The 21,007-nt window shown below is 36.8% G+C and overlaps 1 protein-coding gene across 2 annotated transcripts in view; it reads left to right on the top strand.

Annotated features, from left to right (window-relative positions):
• The window catches only part of TTC6 (tetratricopeptide repeat domain 6), a 217,135-nt gene that overhangs the window by 155,106 nt on the left and 41,022 nt on the right, over nt 1–21,007 (top strand). Inside the window, exons 17-22 of one of the 2 annotated variants that reach the window (XM_023189672.2) lie at nt 6,871–7,040; nt 9,945–10,065; nt 11,515–11,665; nt 14,493–14,575; nt 15,519–15,595; nt 16,014–16,174. In XM_023189672.2, the coding sequence (XP_023045440.1) occupies nt 6,871–7,040; nt 9,945–10,065; nt 11,515–11,665; nt 14,493–14,575; nt 15,519–15,595; nt 16,014–16,174 (763 nt within the window). Of the gene's footprint in view, nt 1–5,729; nt 5,917–6,870; nt 7,041–9,944; nt 10,066–11,514; nt 11,666–14,492; nt 14,576–15,518; nt 15,596–16,013; nt 16,175–21,007 lie in introns of those variants that run through there. The other variant, XM_031935777.1, reaches the window with a different exon arrangement.

The raw sequence follows: 21,007 nt of genomic DNA, 5'->3' as shown, positions 1-21,007 counted from the left end.
TTCCTTCCTTCCTTCCTTCCTTCCTTCCTTCCTTCCTTCCTTCCTTCCTTCCTTCCTCCCTTCCTTCTTTCCTTTTTTTCCTTTCTTCCTTCCTTTCTTTCCTTTCTTTCCTGAGACGGAGATTCACTCTTGTCACCCAGGCTGGAGTGCAATGGCACAATCTCAGCACACTGCAACCTCTGCCTCCTGGGTTCAAGCGATTTTCCTGCCTCAGCCTCCCGAGTAGCATCCGCCACCACACCTGGCTAATTGTTGTATTTTTAATAGAGACAGGGTTTAACCATGTTGGCCAGGCTGGTCTCGAACTTCTGACCTCAGGTGATCCGCCCACCTTAGTCTCCCAAAGTGCTGGGATTACAGGCGTGAGCCACCATGCTCAGCCTGGACTCATTTTTTTTATGGCTGCATAGTATTCCATGGTGTATATGTGCCACATTTTCTTTGTAAGTCTATAATTGATGGGCATTTGTGTTGGTTCCAAGTCTTTGCTATTGTAAATATTGCTGCAGTAAACATATGTGTACATGTGTCATTATAGTAGAATGATTTATAATCCTTTGGGTATATACCCTGTAATGGGATTGCTGTATCAAATTGTATTTCTGGTTCTAGATCCTTGAGGAATCGCCACACTGTCTTCCACAATTGTTGAACTAATTTACACTCCCACCAACAGTGTAAAAGCGTTTCTACTTCTCCACACCCTCCCCAGCATCTGTTGCTTCCTGACTTTTTAATGATCAGCATTCTAACTGGCATGAGATGATATCTCACTGTGGTTTTGATTTGCATCGATGAGCTTTTCTTCATGTGTTTGTTGGCTGTGTAAATGTCTTCTTTCAAGAAGTGTATGTTCACATTCTTTGCCCACTTTTTTATATATATATTTTTCTTGTGAATTGGTTTAAGTTCCTTGTAGATTCTGGACATTAGACCTTTGTCAGATGAATAGATTGCAAAAATTGTCTTCTATTCTGTAGGTTGCCTGCTCATTCTGATGATAGTTTCATTTGCTGCACAGAAGCTCTTTAGTTTAATTAGATACCATGTAGCTATTATGGCTTTTGTTACCATTGCTTTTGGTGTTTTAAACATGAAGTCTTTGCCCATGCCTATGTCTTGAATGGTATTGCCCTGGTTTTCTTCTGGGAATTTTATGGTCCTAGGTCTTATGTTTAAGTCTTTGATCCATCCTGAGTTGATTTTTGTATAAGGTGTAAGGAAGGGGTCCAGTTTTAGTTTTCTGCATATGGCTAGCCAGTTTTCCCAACGCCATTTATTAAATAGGGAATCTTTTCCCCAATGCTTATGAGTGTCAGGTTTGTCAAAGATCAGATGGTGGTAGATGTGTGGTGTTATTTCTGAGGCCTGTGTTCTGTTCCATTGGTCTATATATCTGTTTTGATACTGGTACCATGCTGTTTTAGTTACGGTAGACTTGTAGTAAAGTTTGAAGTCAGGTAGCGTGATGCCTCCAGCTTTGTTCTTTTTGCTTAGGATTATCTTGGCAATGTGGGCTCTATTTTGGTTCCATATGAACTTTAAAGTAGTTTTTTTCAATTCTGTGAAGGAAGTCATTGATAGCTTGATGGGGATCATATTGAATCTATAAATTACCTTGGGCAGTATGGCCATTTTAACGATATTGATTCTTCCTATCCATGAGCATGGAATGTTCTTCCATTTGTTTGTGTCCTTTTTTATTTGTTGAGCAGTGGTTGGTAATTCTCCTTGAAGAGGTCCTTCACATCCCTTGTAAGTTGGATTCCTAGGTATTTTATTCCTTTGAAGCAATTGAGAATGGGAGTTGACTCATGATTTTGCTCTCTGTTTGTCTGTTATTGGTGTATATGCTTGTGATTTTTGCACATTGATTTTGTATCCTGAGACTTTGCTGAAGTAGCTTATCAGCTTGAGATTTTGGGCTGAGACGATGGGGTTTTCTGAATATACAATCATGTCATCTGCAAACAGGGACAATTTGACTTCCTCATTTTCTAATCGAATACCCTTTATTTCTCTCTCTTGCCTGATTGCCCTGGCCAGAACTTCTAACACTATGTTGAGTAGGAGTGATGAGAGAGGGCATCCCTGTCTTGTGCCAGTTTTCAAAGGGAATAGTTCCAGTTTTTGCCCATTCAGTATGATATTAGCTGTGGGTTTGTCAGAAATAGCTCTTATTATTTTGAGATACGTTCCATCAATACCGAATTTATTGAGAGTTTTTAGAATGCGGGGCTGTTGAATTTTGTCAGAGGCCTTTTATGCATCTATTGAGATAATCATATGGTTTTTGTTTTTGGTTCTGTTTATATGATGGATTACGTTTTATTGATTTGCGTATGTTGAACCAGCCTTGCATCCCAGGGATGAAGCCCACTTGATCATGGTGGATAAGCTTTTTGATGTGCTGCTGGATTCGGTTTGCCAGTATTTTATTGAGGATTTTTGCATCGATGTTCATCAGGGATATTAGTCTAAAATTCTCTTTTTTTGTTGTGTCTCTGCCAGACTTTGGTATCAGGATGATGCTGGCCCCATAAAATGAGTTAGGGAGGATACCCTTTTTTTTTATTGATTGTAATAGTTTCAGAAAGAATGGTACCAGCTCCTCTTTGTACCTCTGGTAGAATTCAGCTGTGAATTCATCTGGTCCTGGACTTTTTTTGGTTGGTAGGCTCTTAATTATTGCCTCAATTTCACAGCCTGTTATTGTTCTATTCAGGAATTCAACTTCTTCCTGGTTTAGTTCAGGGAGGGTGTGTGTCCAGTAATTTATCCATTTCTTCTAGATTTTCTTGTTTATTTGCACAGAAGTGTTTATAGTATTCTCTGATGGTAGTTTGTATCTCTGTGGGATCGATGGTGATATCCCCTTTGTAATTTTTTATTGCATCTATTTGATTCTTATCTCTTCTTTATTAGTCTTGCTAGTGGTCTATCAATTTTATTGATCTTTTCAAAAAACCAGCTCCTGGATTCATTGAATTTTTGAAGGATTTTTTGTGTCTCTCTCTCCTTCAGTTCCACTCTGATCTTAGTTCTATTTTCTGTATTCTGCTAGCGTTTGAATGTGTTTGCTCTTGCTTCTCTAGTGGCTTTAATTGTGATGTTAGGGTGTCAATTTCTATCTTTCCTGCTTTCTCTTGTGGGCATTTAGTGCTATACATTTCCCTGTACACACTGCTTTAAATGTGTCCCAGAGATTCTGGTATAGTGTCTCTTTGTTCTCGTTGGTTTCAAAGAACATCTTTATTTCTGCCTTCATTTCATTATATACCCAGTAGTCATTCAGGAGCAGGTTGTTCAGTTTCCATGTAGTTGAGAAGTTTTGAGTTAGTTTCTTAATCCTGAGTTCTAGTTTGATTGCACTGTGGTCTGAGAGACAGTTTCTTATAATTTCTGTTCTTTTACATTTGCTGAGGAATGCTTTACTTCCAACTATGTGGTCAATTTTGGATTAAGTGCGATGTGGTGCTAAGAATGTATATTCTGTTGATTTGGGGTGGAGAGTTCTGTAGATGTCTATTAGGTCCGCTTTGTGCAGAGCTGAGTTCAATTCCTAGATATCCTTCTTAACTTTCTGTCTTGTGGATCTGTCTAATGTTGACAGTGGGGTGTTAAAGTCTCCCATTATTATTGTATGGGAGTCTAAGTCTCTTTGTAGGTCTCTAAGGACTTGCTTTCTGAATCTGGGTGCTTCTGTATTGGGTTAATATATATTTAGGATAGTTAGCTCTTCTTGTTGAACTGATCCCTTTACCATTATATAATGGCCTTCTTTGTCTCTTTCGATCTTTGTTGGTTTAAAGTCTGTTTTATCAGAGACTAGGATCGCAACCGCTGCTTTTTTTTGTTTGTTTTCCATTTGCTTGGTAGATCTTCGTCCATCCCTTTATTTTGAGCTATGTGTGTCTCTGCATGTGAGATGGGCCTCCTGAATATAGCACACTGATGGGTCTTGACTCTATCCAATTTGCCAGTCTGTGTCTTTTAACTGGAGCATTTAGCCAGTTGCATTTAATGTTAATATTGTTATGTGTGAATTTGATCCTGTCATTATGATGTTAGCTGGTTATTTTGCTTATTAGTTGATGCAGTTTCTTCCTAGCATCGATGGTCTTTACAATTTGGCATGCTTTTGCAGTCACTGGTACTGGTTGTTCCTTTCCATGTTTAGTGCTTCCTTCAGGATCTCTCATAAGGTAGGCCTGATGTTGCTGACATCTCTCAGCACTTGCTTGTCTGTAAAGGATTTTCTTTCTCCTTCACTTATGAAGCTTAGTTTGGCTGAATAGGAAATTCAGGGTTGAAAATTCTTTTCTTTAAGAATGTTGAATATTGGCCCCCACTCTCTTCTGGCTTGTAGAGTTTCTGCTGAGAGATGTATTGTTAGTCTGATGGGTTTCCCTTTGTGGTAACCCGACCTTTTTCTCTGGCTGCCCTTAACATTTTTTCCTTCATTTCAACTTTGGTGAATGTGACAATTGTGTGTCTTGGAGTTGTGCTTCTCAAGAATTATCTTTTGTTGTGGCGTTCTCTGTGTTTCCTGAATTTGAATGTTGGCCTGCCTTGCTAGGTTGGGGAAGTTCTCCTGAATAATATCCTGAAGAGTGTTTTCCAACTTGGTTCCATTCTCCCCATTCACTTTCAGGCATACCAATCAGATGTAGGTTTGGTCTTTTCACATAGTCCCATATTTCTTGGAGACTTTGTTCATTTCTTTTTACTCTTTTTTCTCTCAATTTCTGTTCTCGCTTCATGTCATTCATTTGATCTTCAATCACTGATACCCTTTCTTCCTGTTGATCGAATAGGCTACTGAAGCTTGTGCATGCGTCATGTAGTTCTCGTGCCATGGTTTTCAGCTCCATCAGGTCATTTAAGGTCTTCTCTATACTGTTTATTCTGATTAGCCATTTGTCTAATCTTTTTTCAAGGTTTTTAGCTTCTTTTGATGGGTTCGAACATCCTCCTTTATCTCAGAGATGTTTGTTATTACCGATTTTCTGAAGCCTTCTTCTCTCGACTCTTCAAAGTCATTCTCCATCTAGCTTTGTTCCGTTGCTGGCAAGGATCTGTCTTCCTTTGGAGGAGAAAAGGTGCTCTGATTTTTATAATTTTCAGCTTTTCTGCTCTGGTTTCTCCCCATCTTTGTGGTTTTATCTACTTTTGGTCTTTGATGATGGTGATGTACAGATGGGGTTTTGTTGTGGATGTCTTTTCTGTTTGTTAGTTTTCCTTCTAACAGTCAGGACCCTCAGCTGCAGGTCTGTTGGAGTTTGCTGGAGGTCCACTCCAGACCCTGTTTGCCTGGATATCACCAGTGGAGGCTGCAGAATCGTAAATATTGCAGAACAGCAAGTGTTGCTGCCTGATCGTTCCTCTGGAAGCTTCCTCTCAGAGGGGCACCTGGCTGCCTGAGGTGTCAGTCGTCCCCTACTGGTGATGCCTCCCAGTTAGGCTACTCAGGGGTCAGGGACCCACTTGAGGAGGCTTTCTGTCCGTTCTCAGATCTCAAACTCCATGCTGGGAGAACCACTACTCTCTTCAAAGCTCTCAGACACAGACATTTAAGTCTGCAGAAGTTTCTGCTGCCTTTTGTTCAGCTATGTTCTGCCCCCAGAGATTTAGTCTACAGAGGCAGGCAGACTTCCCTGAGCTATGGTGGGCTCCACCCAGTTTGACTTTCCTGGCTGCTTTGTTTACCTATTCAAGCCTCAGCAATGGTGGGCGCCCCTCCCCCAGCCTCCTGCAGCCTTGCAGTTCAATCTCAGACTGCTGTGCTAGCAGTGAGCGAGGCTCTGTGGGTGTGGAACCCTCCGAGCCAGGAACAGAATATAATTTTCTGTTGTGCCATTTGCTAAGACTGTTGGAAAAGTGCAGTATTAGAGTGGGAGTGACCCAGTTTTCCATGTGCCATCTGTCATGGCTTCCTTTGGCTAGGAAAGGGATTCTCTGACCCCTTGCACTTCCCAGGTGAGGCGATGCCTCCCCCTGCTTTGGCTCACGGTCTGTGGGCTGCACCCACTGTCCTGCATCCACTGTCCGTCGAGCCTCAGTGAGATGAACCTGGTACCTCAGTTGGAAATGCAGAAATCACCCATTTTCTGCGTTGCTCACACTAGGAGCTATAGACTGGAGCTGTTCCTATTCAGCCATCTTGGAACCTCCCACTATTTTTATTTCTTCTAAGTAGGCAACCTAGTAGCTTCTTTCTTCTGTTTTTCCTTGTCATCTTTATTTTATTTCTAAAAATGGATATGCTTCACATTATTAGCTAATTGAAAATGAGTTTTTTAGCATAGATCTAAGTCAGTGATAATTTCAAAATTGGAGTCAGAAGTTAATGATAAAGGAATCCAGTTTACACAACTAACGCAGTAGCTTTCATCCATGAAAGAGCAGACTCTCACGTATTTGAATATATCTTCAAGGCCCAGGGAAAAATCTCCTAAAACTTCTACTCACTAGGGCCCATGTTCTGCAAAATGGATCATTTTGTTTTTCTAGGGAGCAATTTTGTATAAATTAGTGCTTAATACATTTTGGGGAATGAATAAATAATAAATGTAATGCTTATTTTATTGACATACCTCCATGAGAAATGTAAGAAATGAAATTAGTAAGCATATAATTAATATGTAGAATGTACCTAATAAGCATATAATTATGTATACAATAAAGTGTACTTCAATTTATAAAAAGTTTGTATCATTTTTACTGTTAACTTCATGACTAAACTCTCCTGCGAAGCAAGGAGAAATATTTACAAATTGTTATTCAAATATAAAATTAGTTGTACAGGTTTACCAAAAAGAGAAAATGTATACTTTACAATACTTGTTAAAACAAACTTTTTTTTCCTAGGACATACCGAGGGATTGCATATGTTAAACGGAAATTTTACAAAGAAGCAACTCAAGATTTTTCTGCTGCAATTCACTTAGATCCTAATAACTGGTTAGCATTGTATTATCGAGGTTGCTTATTCAGAAAGAGTAACCCTTTTAGAGCGCTACAGGATTACAGTGTTTCAGGTACTTTGCCTTCAATTACATATAATATGTAGCAATCTGATCTGAGATTCAACAGCTCAGTTTCATAGTGGTGAATGGTAAAGTGGGGCCACTAATGTAATAAGTATACTACTATATACTAATATACATTATAAGTATATATTACATGAGCTTATACATTTTAATATTATATAGATATACAACATATGATTATATGGCTATAATGGTTTAGTTTTAAGTGTTTCTAATATGCCCTTTGTGTGTGTGTGTGTGTGTGTGTGTGTGTTAACTGTGGCAAGGGGAGAATGTGACATCAAAGAAATCTCTTTCTATAATATACTGCGTTCTAAAGATTTTTCTGGAAACCCAGGCCCTGTTTCCTAGTCAGTTTTCTAAAATGGCAGTAAATTGTCCTGGTGGGCTGTGTCCTGCTCCATAGGCTCAGCCCAAGAGATTTGTCAAATTCAGCATTTTTAACCCCTAAACTAAAAATAGGTTTTGGGAATCCTTAGTAGCTAAGGACACCAACAGCTAAAAATGGCCATTTCTGTGTTACCCTCAATCAGCACACTCCTGGTTTATGCATGTGGCCAGCACATTTGTGAGCATAGAGTCAGTGCTCAGTAAACAGACTCCAACAGAATAAATGAGCCCATCCTGACTGATGAAATCCAGCCTGAGTCTAACGCTCCAAATATGCCTGTGTTCACCTGGGTGCGAAGTTCTAGAATCCCATCATCATAAATTAGACCGTGTCTGGAGATGAAGAGACAACTAGATTTCCACAGGGAAGAAGAGCTAAGGCGATGGTTACTTGATTGTCTTAAGTCCATTTGCCTTCTGAGGTCACCCTTCTCATTAATATTAAAATAAAATAACTCAAATTTCATTCTGTGTATTGAGAGGAGTCTAGTGTCCTCCCCTCTATTTCCAAGGATTATTGGGAAAGGGGCCTGAGGATTTCTGTCTAATTCTTTCTTTATCTTTGAGTCCAGTTTCATCTTTTGGCTGAATTCTCCATCTTTGCTCACCCTCACTTCTGTGGGTACTGTTCTCTTGGCTTTACTTTTTCCCAGGTCTATCCTTCATTCCCCAGTATAACATCAACACAAACATGTTGTGTCTACTAATCTGTTACTGAATGCTTTAGGGTTCAGAAGATAAATTTAGCACAGGTAACTTAAATTTGAAGATCAAACCACCCCCATTTTTAGAAGTTTATCTGACTCTGTCAGCCCTATCCATCTGCCACTGGCCAAATCCCTTTCTCTCTGGTCTTCCTCTAAAGACTTCTTTCTTATATTTCCCTCTTATACAAGTTTTGGGCTTCTCATGCCCTCCTCTCCCCACTTCTAGGCTATCACAATAATTGAACAAAATTCCTATTATTTAATTATCCAGAGCAGACAAACTTGATTTCAGCCTCAATCCTTTCCTACCAGATAGCCCAAGGAGTTTTATCGCCCACAACAAAACAGGACTCTCAAGATATTTTGCTAAGCTAATAATAATAATAATAATAATAATAATATCTAACATTTATTGGGCATTTTGCTATTTGCAAAGTGCTGTTTAAAGTGTCAAATAAGAAGTATCTCAATATTTAGAGTAACGCTAGGAGCTCGGTACTATTTTCATTTACATTTTACTGATGAGAAAGCCACAGCACAGAGGTTAAATAATATTTTTTTCCTTTTTTCTTAAGAATCTTTATTATTATTATTATTATTTGTTAAGAGCAACCACCCAAACTGTAGCTGATTTTTTAATTGCTAGCCAATCATACCGTGTACTGAGCAGTTAGATTTTCTTCAAGTGATACCAGTCATGTGCCGCATAATGATGTTTCAGTCAAAAATGTATACTATGGGTAAACCTGATATATGTATATACATATATAACATATACCATCTAGGTTTGTGAAAGTACACTCTATGATGTTTGCACAATAAAGAAATCCCCTACTAATGCATTTCTCAGAACATATCCCTACCGTTAAGTGGTGCATGACTGTATTTACTTAATCTGTATGATCATTGCTGACACTAACTATACTTCCCTAAATTCAGTACTGTGAATATTTTTGTCCTAGACTGTAAACATTATGCACATTTTGGCAAAACTTTCCATCTTAAGGCAGAATGGCATGAGAAGCTTTAAAGATATGTGTCAAAACTTGTGGAAACCCCATCTAATTCACTAACATGTTTTGAAAGTGAAGGGGCAATCAGTAGGCGAGAGACATGAGATGACCTCTAGACTGGTTATTGATGAGAGTCACACACCTAGAGTACTGAGAGGAGGTTCTTTTCCTCCATTCCATTATTTGGGATGTGCATCCCGGATAGCTGTTATTTGGGATGTGCATAGTCAAGCCATCTGCCTTACCTCCAAGCTCTGCTTGCCTTGGTGTAGCCTCTTTGCTTGTCCATCCTGGTTTGTGTGTAAGCCTGACCTCTGCTTTCTGCCTTCAGGACTAGTAACCAAGCCTGTTCTTGGCCAGTAACGATGGCTTCCTGATAAAATCAGGCCATCAAGGGTCATGGCACCCTTTTGACTGGAGTTGGATTCTAGGCCAGTCTTTGCCATTGACTGTCATATCATGACCATGGTCAATGTACTTACCCCCTTTGGACTTTAATCTCCTCACCTATACAGTGAGTGGACTATGCTATATTCCGATCAGGGTTTAGTTCAGCTCCAATGAGTTTGTGAACCACAATTGCCACATTGTTACTAATAAATACATTTTAATGTACAATACTATTATTTAACTTACCAAACAAGTACACTCATCATAGATATGTTTCTATTTTATATAATGTTAAAAAATGAGAATAAGCAATAGGAAGGTTACAGACTAAAATAGAATTTACATATGGTTATTTTAGAAACTGAATGAAATACATTTTTTTAATTTTTAAGCACTCATAAATGATGGCTATGAGAATCTTGGTTGTTTTCTACATCGGGGAATAGTCTATGCACATCTAAAACTTTGGTTGCTGGCAATTTGTGACTTTGAAGCTGTTATTTCTCTAGAAAGGTACGTTTTCCTTTTCATATTTATTGATTTCACTTTTGTAAAAAATTGAAAACCTAAAATGGGAGAAAAAGTTTCTTTCCCCTCATCATTGATAACCTAGAAAAAATGAGACACTTACAAAGTCATCCTAGAATTAGAATACTACTTCTAAAAACAAGATTGCTTCTGAAATAAAACCTGTTCTCAACATCTGTTTGCCTCAGGTGTTTTTGCAAATTTTAGAAGTTAAATGGGTTTGACAGAAGTTAAATCCATGGATAAGGAATCAATACTATTGAGGATTCTGGAGATGCCCAGGCTAGAGCTTTTTGAAATTAACTTTGTGGAAAACTGTCATTAAGTTTTAAAATAATAAAAAAAATTTCTGCTTGGTATATGATTACTACGGACAACATAGTCCGTAGGCAACTTTCTATTTAGAACTGGAAGGCAACTTTCTATTTAGAACTTCTGGCTTTATTTTGTTTAGTAAAGCAAAATAAAAACACTAATACCATGTAGACCATAGGTTCAGGAAGAAATACAGACTGAAAGTTAAATGCACTAGTCAGAAAGTCAAACTGTAAATCACAGAATTTAATTAAAATTTCCCCTTTCTTCCAATGAAGCATTTGTGAAAAGGGAAGGTGTCAGAAAGAGTAACTAATCATGCCAATTCCTTGCCAACCAGCAGACGGTTTACTTAATCTATCCAAGGTAAACTTTGAACTTGACACAGGAAATTCATGGAGCATGACTCCATAATGACCACAGTGGTTTTCTTTTGGACATTTTTGAGCCAGAAAGAAAAAGAAAAGAGTGTCAGTTTCAAAGAGACAGAAAACATGAAGTAGGAACTTTGGTGTCTAGGCAAGGGGTCAGGGATTCTGTCAGACTGGATTATTGGATGGGTGGTTTTCTCATTTTGAAATAGTGGCATCAAACATGATAATTTCTAAGGTTATTTCTCTGCTGAAAATCATTTGATTCTAAGAGAGATAAATAACATTTATTTGATACAGAAAAGCTGTGTTAATATATATGTGGAGAGGATTTTAACCCCAAGCCACCAAACCCTTGAATATGACTGTTTCCCACTGTCACTCATGGCCAATAGAACATAGCCTGAGGTAAAGACTCTTTAGTTGAGAAAAAGTAAGCTTGTGACTCAAGATAACGGGAAGGTAAATCAAAGAAGAGTAAAGTTTTCCTAAAAGTCTAGGAGACTTCAGGAATTCTGTTCCTAGCTCAGACCCTAAAAACATTAATTTCCTACTAAGGGTTTTATAAAGGTATTTATAGTTTTTCACAGAGAGCAGCTAACTAATTTACTTTCCTTTGTAAAACATTAAAAAAATACTCTGATGAGTACTGATGCATCTATTTCATTCAGTTTATTCCTAATTGGAGAACATTTGGAATAATGAAAAATGTTTAACAAGATTTCACTTTCTCATTTTTTTTTTTTAGAACTACTACTTTGGCTTATGTAAATATTGGCCTCATACATCTGCTACACCTGGATAACTACACGGAAGCCATTTGGCAATTTTCTGAGGCTATTAGAATTGATCCTTTATGTATTCAAAGCTATCTTTGTCGAGCAGAAACCTATTTTAAGGTATTTAAGGCTTGAGAACCTTCATTTTCTTTTAAAAAAAACTTTAATTTTCTGGATATTTGTTCAACATAATTTTAATATATATACATATTTTAGATAATTGTAGGGGCTAATGCATTTATAAACAATGTGTTAAGCTGATAGTTAACTCTAATTACTCATTTATAAAGCCTCTACTTTCAAGGTGTGCATTTTTATGTCTTTCACTTTTGAAAATAATACCTTTTTTTCTTTATTACAAAAGCGTTATATACTTATTGCAGGTAATATATGCATGCAAATAAGAATAAAAAAAGCTATCATCTATAATTTTATTCTCTAGGGATAGCTGCTATAAACAATTTGAGTCTATGGTCCAATGTTTTGTGTGTGTGTGTGTGTGTGTGTACATACAGGTGAGTAGGTAGATTTATACAATGGGATCCATCCATAGAATGGGATACTGACCATTCATACTTCCCTTTAATTTTATTTAATTTTTATAAGTTGTTTAAATTAAAAATAAATGTTTTATGTCCCAGCTGTGACAAATTAAAACAGCACAATAAATAGGAAAAATCCTCTCCAATTCCAGCCAGATCTGATTTTCAGAGATAACGCTATAACTTTTGTCTCTACCCTTCAAAGTAGACACGCATTTCCACCACTTCACCTCTAACTGCCCTGTCCAAATACTAGTTTCTCACCAGGATTTTCAAATAGCAACCACAGCGATCTTGCCAAAACATGTCAGATTATTTCATTCCTTTGCTCAAGCCCTTCAATAGCTTCCCTTGTGTTTAGAATAAAAGCTAAATTCTACAAAAGCCAAAGATCTGAAAGACCCCACAGGAACCATCTCCTAATTGCCTTTCTACCTTTGTCTCCTGTCTATGCTGGTTTCAGCCAGGATAAACTAGGCTATGCTGGGGTTAAAAAAAAAAAAAAAAACCTTCAAAATTACTGTATTAAAGCAAAGGTTTATTCCTGGCTCACACTATATGTCCATGGAGGATTGCCTGGAGTCTCTGCCCTCCTTTGTCTATGTCTCAAGACTCAGTGTGACTAGAATCCCATTCAAAGTCCTTACTCTGCTGACGATGGAGGTGGGGACCCAGGGCAGGTTCAGTGTTGCCATTAGGTCATGTTAGCTCTTGACTCTGTCGGGGAAAGGATGGACATACTCATAGCATGTGGTTCTTTTGCTTAACCTAACCCTGTTGATGAAGCCAAGAACATCAGTGGAAGTTGGAGTTTCCCTGAGCACATAGAGAAATCAAAACACTAGCATGATAGCAAGGTGTAAGGATATAGTCAAAGGCTGTTCTGAGAGGCAAAAATCTCTATGCCGTAATGATTGAATAGTTTGTGGTGCATTCACACCATAGAATGTAACAGAGATGGTGACAAGAGTAATAGAACTATGCTAGCTGACTTGGAAGGGTTTCCATGAGATATTTTTGAGTTACAAAAGTAGGGCTCACAAAAGAATGTGAAGTGTGTACAATACAATTCCATGTAAATAAAACAATTGTAAATAAACCCTTGTGTATGTATGTATAAGAATACATACTCCCATTATGTGGGTTCATCCTCCAGGGTAAATCTAATCTAAGGTTGCCTGGTAGTGGTCTAATGTCTCTGGACCACAGGGAAGCTTGTAGAGATCTGAGAATGTGCCTCCATTTGTCTTAAGTCAGGGTTTCCTCAATGCATAGACATGTATGGTTGGTAGAATAGGTGTAGCAATGTGGACATATGACTATATGATTTATTAATTACACCATCCTGAATAGTGTTAGCTTAGGAAGCAGCAGGCCTGAAGTTTCACAGAAATTTTCCGATTTGTTTTAACAAATTTCAAACTTCCTCCTTTTCTGTTCCCTCTTTTGAGTCCATCCACCATTTCCTCCAAACATTTTACCATCTCTACAGGTACTGCCGCTTCCATGCACAAATTAGTTTTGTACATTTGCTTCTTTGCATCATTGTGCGATAACAATAAAAGGATTGGTTGGTTGTCCCAGGTTAATTTTGCTCTGGTCTGTAGAGTGCTCTGTTGTCAATATTTCCAATGGTAGTTGATTTTGCCTCCAAATTTGTACAAATTCAGTTTCTGTGACCAGTATTAAGGGAATGATTAATGTTTACTTTTCATTATATATTGATGTTAAACAGATTACTTTTCATCATTTTTTTATTTTGTTATATTCATTCATTTACTTAATTTTTGTGCAGGCCTGTTCTTCCTCCCTTGTTTTTAAGTGGAATATAGTTTTAGTTTTTATCTTACCCTCCTTTGCGTGCTACTTTATTTCTTAGTCTTTATTCTTATTATTGTTTTTGTCTAGACAGGGTCTCACTATGTTGACCAGGCTGGTCTTGACCTCCTGGCCTCATCAAGCGATTCTCCTGTCTCAGCCTCCCAAAGTGCTGGAATTAGAGGCCCGAGCCTGGCCTGCATGCTACTTGATTAAGATGGATCAGGTTAACTGAAAAAGTTGTTAGGGTTGAGGGAGAAAAACTGAAAGCTAAATGATAAAAGAGAACACAAACATGCACACAATTCAGAATGTATTATATAATCACATTTGTGTGAAATAGTATATGTGGATATGTATAATTATTATTCAAAATTAAAGATAGATGATTTTTAAAAACTAAGAGTATATCATAAATTTTTCTTTTCACTTCTCTGTAACCTATTTGCTTTGTTGATTCTTAAGAAAAACATGTATGTTAGGAGATGTACCTGCAAAATTTCTGTAGAAAGGGTGACAGAGGATAAATATCAGAAAGGAAGCAACTGGTATTATTAGGAGCTAAGTTTCTGTTTATCACTCAACAGTTGCATAAATTGAAAAATGCAGTAAATGAATTGTCTCGTGCTATCCACCTTCAGCCAGATGGAATCCAATTATACATAAGAAGGTATGAGCATAGAAACTGAATTTTTCCTGGGATAACTTAGCATCAGAGAAATTGAATGGGGATCTTCAGTTCCCTCTTGAACCTTTCAGACTCCCCATTTTACATTTAATCTCCCAGTAATTGCCATTTCCCCACCAGCAAGCCAGTTTGTTAAACTTTAAGATTGTTTATTGCATAAGATAACCAGATTTTTCCCTTTGCTCTACCTTTGCATCAAAATATACCTGTTTAGTGTTTATATTCTTTGAGACCTTTGTAAGCAACTAGTCATATAGTTATTACATATCTCATAAGAGTAAGGTAACATATTTTGAACAATTGTTTTGATTATGTCCACAATCAAACATAAGCATATGTACCATACATAAACCTCCACTAATTCAGTGAAAAGAAATGACATATTGAATTTTATACCATTTCTACGGGTACTGCCTACTTCCATGCAGTATTTCAAATGTAGTAGAACTTTCTATAAAGATATCCTTTGCAAGTTATGAGTTATCACTATCAAAAATATAATCTTTTAAGGATTTATAGACCTGGGAAAATGGAATGAGACAATGCTTTACTGATAAGGGCTTGCTTTGTCCTTGAACCACATTTTAGCAATTTATGTAAATACCTCCTTCCTTGTATATGCCTTGAACTTTATCTTTTAATGATTTCTCAGCAAAAAGTATAACATTTTAAATACAGATAATTACAAAAAGAGATTTGGGTATTTTTCTTTCAGCATTACATTTCCTAAGTTTCCTCATCACATCACTATGCTAATTGATGTATTTAGATTATACGAAATGTCTATAATTTTCACTTTTTAAATGCATACATAAGTAAATAAGAATAAATATATTGTAAAATTTTAAGTAACTGATTATAAGAAACTTTATTTTAGAAAGTTTATTTTTAGCTGCTTGGAGTCAAAATCAATTATTTCTTCCAGAGGACAATATCTTCTTATGATGAAATGTTATGATCTTGCAAAGTTTACTATTTATCAAGTAGCAGAAATGGACAAAGGTAAATATAATTAATTATAACTTTTAAGAAATACTTCAGTATTTAAAATTTTTATGCTATTTTGCAATAGTTATGTATAAATAGCATGAAGGATTCAATTGAAAATCAAATTAGATTTTGAAACTTTAGTTTTATCGTACATTGCCAATTAGTAAAATGACTCATAGCAGTGAATTTTGTGAGAGAGATTTTTATGGGAAATATTAAGCTTACAATTTTTCTCTTTTTTGTTTGTAATTGGAATGTCTTGTTGGTTACTGGTAGTAAATAGATCTTAGTATAATTTGTTAATTTTATAATTTGTTGATTTGTTAATTCATATTATAAAGACAAATTATTCATTTACTCCCTTAGAATAATTATATTCAGAATCCTTGATACTTGGCAAAGATATTGATAAACTTTCCTTCCCTTTTAGGTCTCATTGAGTTGAGTCCTATACAGCAAGCCCTCATTTATTCATTTTGTGAAAACCATGACAAGGCCATTGAGGTCTTGGATGGAATCAGCTGGAATAGACCTGAGATGACCATGTATGCTCTATTAGCAAAAGTTCAAATGAAGGCCAAGAGAACCAAGGTGAAAAGTCCTCTGAGTAATGTTTACTAAACCTATTAATGAAGTGTATATACTGTGCTTAGTATACCACTTTAAATATTTTTCACAAAATTAAGTCATACTATTTATTTATTTTTCTGTGAATTAACATTTGGGTTATTTTCTCTCTTTTTTTATTGCCCCCTTTTAAGAACAGGGCTGCCCTAAATACTCTTTTTCATGTATTCAGTCAGCGTGTGGAGTAGTTTTCCAGGATATATTTCAAGGAATGCAATTGGTGGTATGTAGAGAATGTGAATGTTTAACTTTCAAGGAAATGACACATTGTTTCATAGGGTGGTACCAATTTATTCTCCCACCTGAAGTGTAGGTATATTCCTGTTCCTGTTGATCTGCATCTTTTGTAGTAATTGATATTGTTAGGCTTTATTTTTGCCAATTTGGTGGATAAAAATTGATGTCTCGTGGTCTTAATTCACACTTCTCAGTTTGAGCATCAGGTTGAGAATCTATAATTTTATGTTTATAAGCCACTCATATTTCCTGTTCTATCAATTTGCTATACACATTTTTCATTTCTCTTGTTCTTGTTGATTTTAGTTATTTAAGATATAAATTCTGTATACTAATCCTTGATTGTGTGCTGAGTATCTTCTTACAGTTTGTGGCTTGTCTTTTGTTTCTACGGTGTCTTCTGATGAACAGAACTTCTGAAGTTTAATGTAGTTGAATATGTCTATTTTAAAATTTGTCATCAGGGCGTCTTTAAAAATATCTTGTTTAAGAAGCCCTTTTCTGCTCCAAGGTCAAGATATTCTTCCCTATTTTCTTTGGAAAGTTTAAGTTTTTCTTTTTCCATTTAAGACCTTACTCTATCTTAAGATTATTCTTTTTTAGCATGAGAGAGTGATAAAATTTCAGTTTTATCCATATGGGTATTTAAATGTTTCAGTATCATTTATTGAAATGTTCTTCTTAACCCAAAAATCTGCAGTGCTACATCTATCTTATTACAAGTTTTCACATATGTGTGGATCATGCGCTATTTTAGGTTCTCTGTTCTGTTCCTTTTGTCAATTTTTCTATTACTGGCCCAGTAGTACAATGTCTTAATTGCTATAACCTCATTGAAATTATTGATATCTGGTGGAGCAAGTCCCCACACCATATTCTTCTCTAGGAAACTCCTGGTTACTCTTCAGCATTTACTCTGCCGTATATGTGTTAAATTTAGCTTGACCAAGGTCCATTAAAAACTCTCTTGAAATTTTGAATCTTTAGATTATTTTAGGGAGAATTGATATCTTTATGATATTGAAGTCTTTAGTTTATGGTCAAAATGATGTATCTCCCCATTTATTTCACTTTTTCTTTCGAATAGATTTTACATATTCATTGCTAAAAGTTTCCTAGTTTTCTAGGTTTTTTTCCCATAGTTTTTGCTGCTATTATAAAGGGCATCTTTTTAAAAAATGTTCTGTTTGCTGATGGCTTGTAGAAATAAAACTGATTTTTGAATACTTACCTAATAGCTGACCACCTTGCTGAACTTGCTTATTTCTGAAAATATTTAGGTCTGTTCTTTTGGGTTCATAACTAGGAAAGTATGTCATCTATAAATAATAATAGTTTTATTTTTTTCCTTTCTTTTTATGTATTCTGTTTCTTTTTCTTGTCTAACTGTGCTGGCTAGAAACTCCAAGACAATACTGACTAAAAGTAGTGACAAAGACACCCTTATTTTCTCCCAAATTTTAAAGGAAGTTTACCCCACTAAGAGTGAAGTTTGGGATTGATTTTTGTAGATAATTTAAACAAAGTAAAGGTTACATAACCTTTCTGTTTCCATTTTGAATTTTATCACATTATTTTTCATCAGGTATTGAAACGATTATTATATTTTTATCCTTTAATATGTTAATGTAGCAGATTATATGTCACATATGAAATTAAATAATCTATGACATTGTTTAGTGTTAGACCAACCATGTATTCCTGGGTTAAACCAACTTGATCGGAATATATAATCATTTTGTAGACATTGCTAAATTTGAGTTGCTTGTGAGGATCTTTGTGTCTATATTTATGAGTGAGATTGGTTTTGTGGGATTTGAGTATTGATCTTATAAGATTATTTGGAGAGTATTTCTTCTTTTCTATTTAGTGAATGAGTTTGTCTAAAGGTCATAAGGATGTTTCTTTGAAAGATTATTTAATGCTTTAATATCTAGTACATGACACACATTTAATAAACATTAGCCATTATTATTCCTATTTTTTTCTCCCTGGGCATTTTAAGACTTTTTATAGGCTTCATTTTGTAAGCATTTAATCATGAGAAACTACCTTTAGTATGAAAACTAAAAAACCTTTATTTTTGCTCTCTTGACCTCTCCAGTTACTGGCTTTTTTCTCTTTACTCTGGCACAACCAAATCTTGCAAAATTGTTTATATCCCTTATCTTCATTTCCTGACTTTCCACTCATTCTGCTGCTCACTACAATCTGGTTTCTTTCCTCTTGTGATGAACACGTGATAAGGTGACCCTCAACAAGTTGTGCCCTTGTGTGACCTTGAGTGTGAGTGGAACCTGTGACTTGCTGCTAACCAACAGAGTATGGGAAAGATGATGGGATGTCACTTCCATGATTATATTACGTTATGTAGTAGACTGGAGAGAGAAATTCCCTTCCTGGCCTTAAAAAAAAGCAAAGAATTATACTATGAACTGCTTGTGGAGAGGGTATCATGGCGGGGAACTGCTGTGGCCTCATGGACCTCAGGACAATCTTCAGCCAATAGCCAATAAGACGCCTGGACCCTCAATCATGCAGCCGTAAGAAAACGAAACCCACCAACAATCAGAATGAGCTTAAAAGAAGAGAAAAGAAGTTTTCAGATGAGAATGTAGCACAGTTGACACCTTGACTGAAGCCTGGGAAACCCTAAGCAAAGGACTCAGCTAAGCTAGGCCCAGACTCCTGGCCCCTGGAAACTGTGAGATAAGAAATGTGTGTTGTTTTAAAGCGTTCAGTTTGTGGTATTTTTTATTTTTTGCAGCAATAAGAAAATAATACAGATGGAGTGCTGCTATAACAAATACCTATAAATGTAGGAGCAGCTTTGGAATCAAGCAGTGGGCAGAGGCTGAAAGAATTTTGAGGAACATGACAGAAAAAGCTTCAATCACCTCAAACAGACTGTTAGTAGATACCTGGTTTTTAAAGACACTAGCATTGAGGACTCTGAAGCAAATGAGCAACATGTTACTATTTTTATTTAGTGGTTCAAAGCTTAGTAAAATTTTCTCATATAGTTGTATGGAAAGCAGAACTACTAACTCAGAGCCTGGATACACAACTAAGATAATTTCCAAGCAAGGTGTTGACAGTGCTGCCAGCTTTCTTTTTGCTTCTAATAGTAAAGTGTGAGAAAGGAGAGATAAGAACTGTTAAACAAAATAAACCAGGACTTGCTTATGTGGAAAATTTTCAACTTCTCCAGATGGCAAAAGAGGATAAAATTCACTGTCAAGAGAAAAGGACAAGGTGTGGCTGGACAGCACTTTGCTAAGATCTTAGAAGGATCATGAGGGCAGAGTATTCAGTCACACTAGTTCTCTTTCCTTTCAAGAGATTAAGGACATGCCTTACAAATCTTCTTAACCAAACCAGAGGATCTCTAGAAGCTTAAGGGCATTGCCCCTCAGACATCTCAACAGGAGGCCAAAGTAGAGAAGGAATTTCCTTGAAAATAGTGGATGTGGCTTTTGTCTAATGAAGTGAATCCCTGTGAAATCCATGGAAGATCCCCAAAGTTTTTAAGAGAATTATTTCTTTATAAACACTGATAATTTGGACTCAAACAGAGTATAAAACGAAAGAAGGCTGTCAGACCTCAAAATCATTCTGGCAGGAAGTAGGTTAATAAAACAACTCAGCTGTAAATATGTACAACCTTTTATAAAAAAGGAAAAAGGACTCAGAAGGCAAGACTAAGAACCCACAGGATGATACTAAGGGCCATAAATGTTTTGAAACCTAATCAAGAGACTGAGCATTTGCCCAAATGTGTTTCAGAACTGCCATGGACCAGTGGCTCATTTTAATCTTCCATTTTCCCCTTTTAAACCAGAATATCTGTGGATATTATTCTATGCCTATCTCACCATTGTATGTTGGGTGTTTTGGGGACAGACGCCTTTTCTCTTTAATTTCACAAGTTCACAGAAGGAGAGGAATTGTGCCCCACGAGTGGGACCTGGTGGATTTTACTTGAATGCCTCATCTAGACTTGGACCTGCTTTAAATGATGAAATTTTAGATGTTGAGCTGATGCAATAATGAGCTGAGACTTTGGGGGACCTTGGAATGGAGGAACATATTTTGCATGTGGCAAGAATGTTGAATTACTGGGGGCCAAATCATTGGAGTCATCTGGTAGACACACTCTAAGATTATTCTTTTTTTTTTTTTTTTTTTTTGAGACGGAGTCTCGCTCTGTCACCCAGGCTGGAGTGCAGTGGCGCGATCTCAGCTCACTGCAAGCTCTGCCTCCCAGGTTCACGCCATTCTCCTGCCTCAGTCTCCCGAGTAGCTGGGACTACAGGCGCCCACCACCACGCCCGGCTAATTTTTTTTGTATTTTTAATAGAGACGGCGTTTCACCATGTTCGCCAAGATGGTCTCGATCTCCTGACCTCGTGATCCACCCGCCTTGGCCTCCCAAAGTGCTGGGATTACAGGCGTGAGCCACCGCGCCTGGCCTCTAAGATTATTCTAAATCTTACCCTATGTTACCTCCTCCCCTTCCTTGAGTGTGTGCAGGACCTGTGACTTGCTTCCAACCAATAG

This window comes from Piliocolobus tephrosceles, chromosome 6 (assembly GCF_002776525.5).
Source record: "Piliocolobus tephrosceles isolate RC106 chromosome 6, ASM277652v3, whole genome shotgun sequence".
Lineage (NCBI taxonomy): Eukaryota > Metazoa > Chordata > Mammalia > Primates > Cercopithecidae > Piliocolobus > Piliocolobus tephrosceles.
The sequence above is the reverse complement of the archived record's forward strand: the minus strand, read 5'-3'. Positions and strand labels throughout refer to the sequence as shown.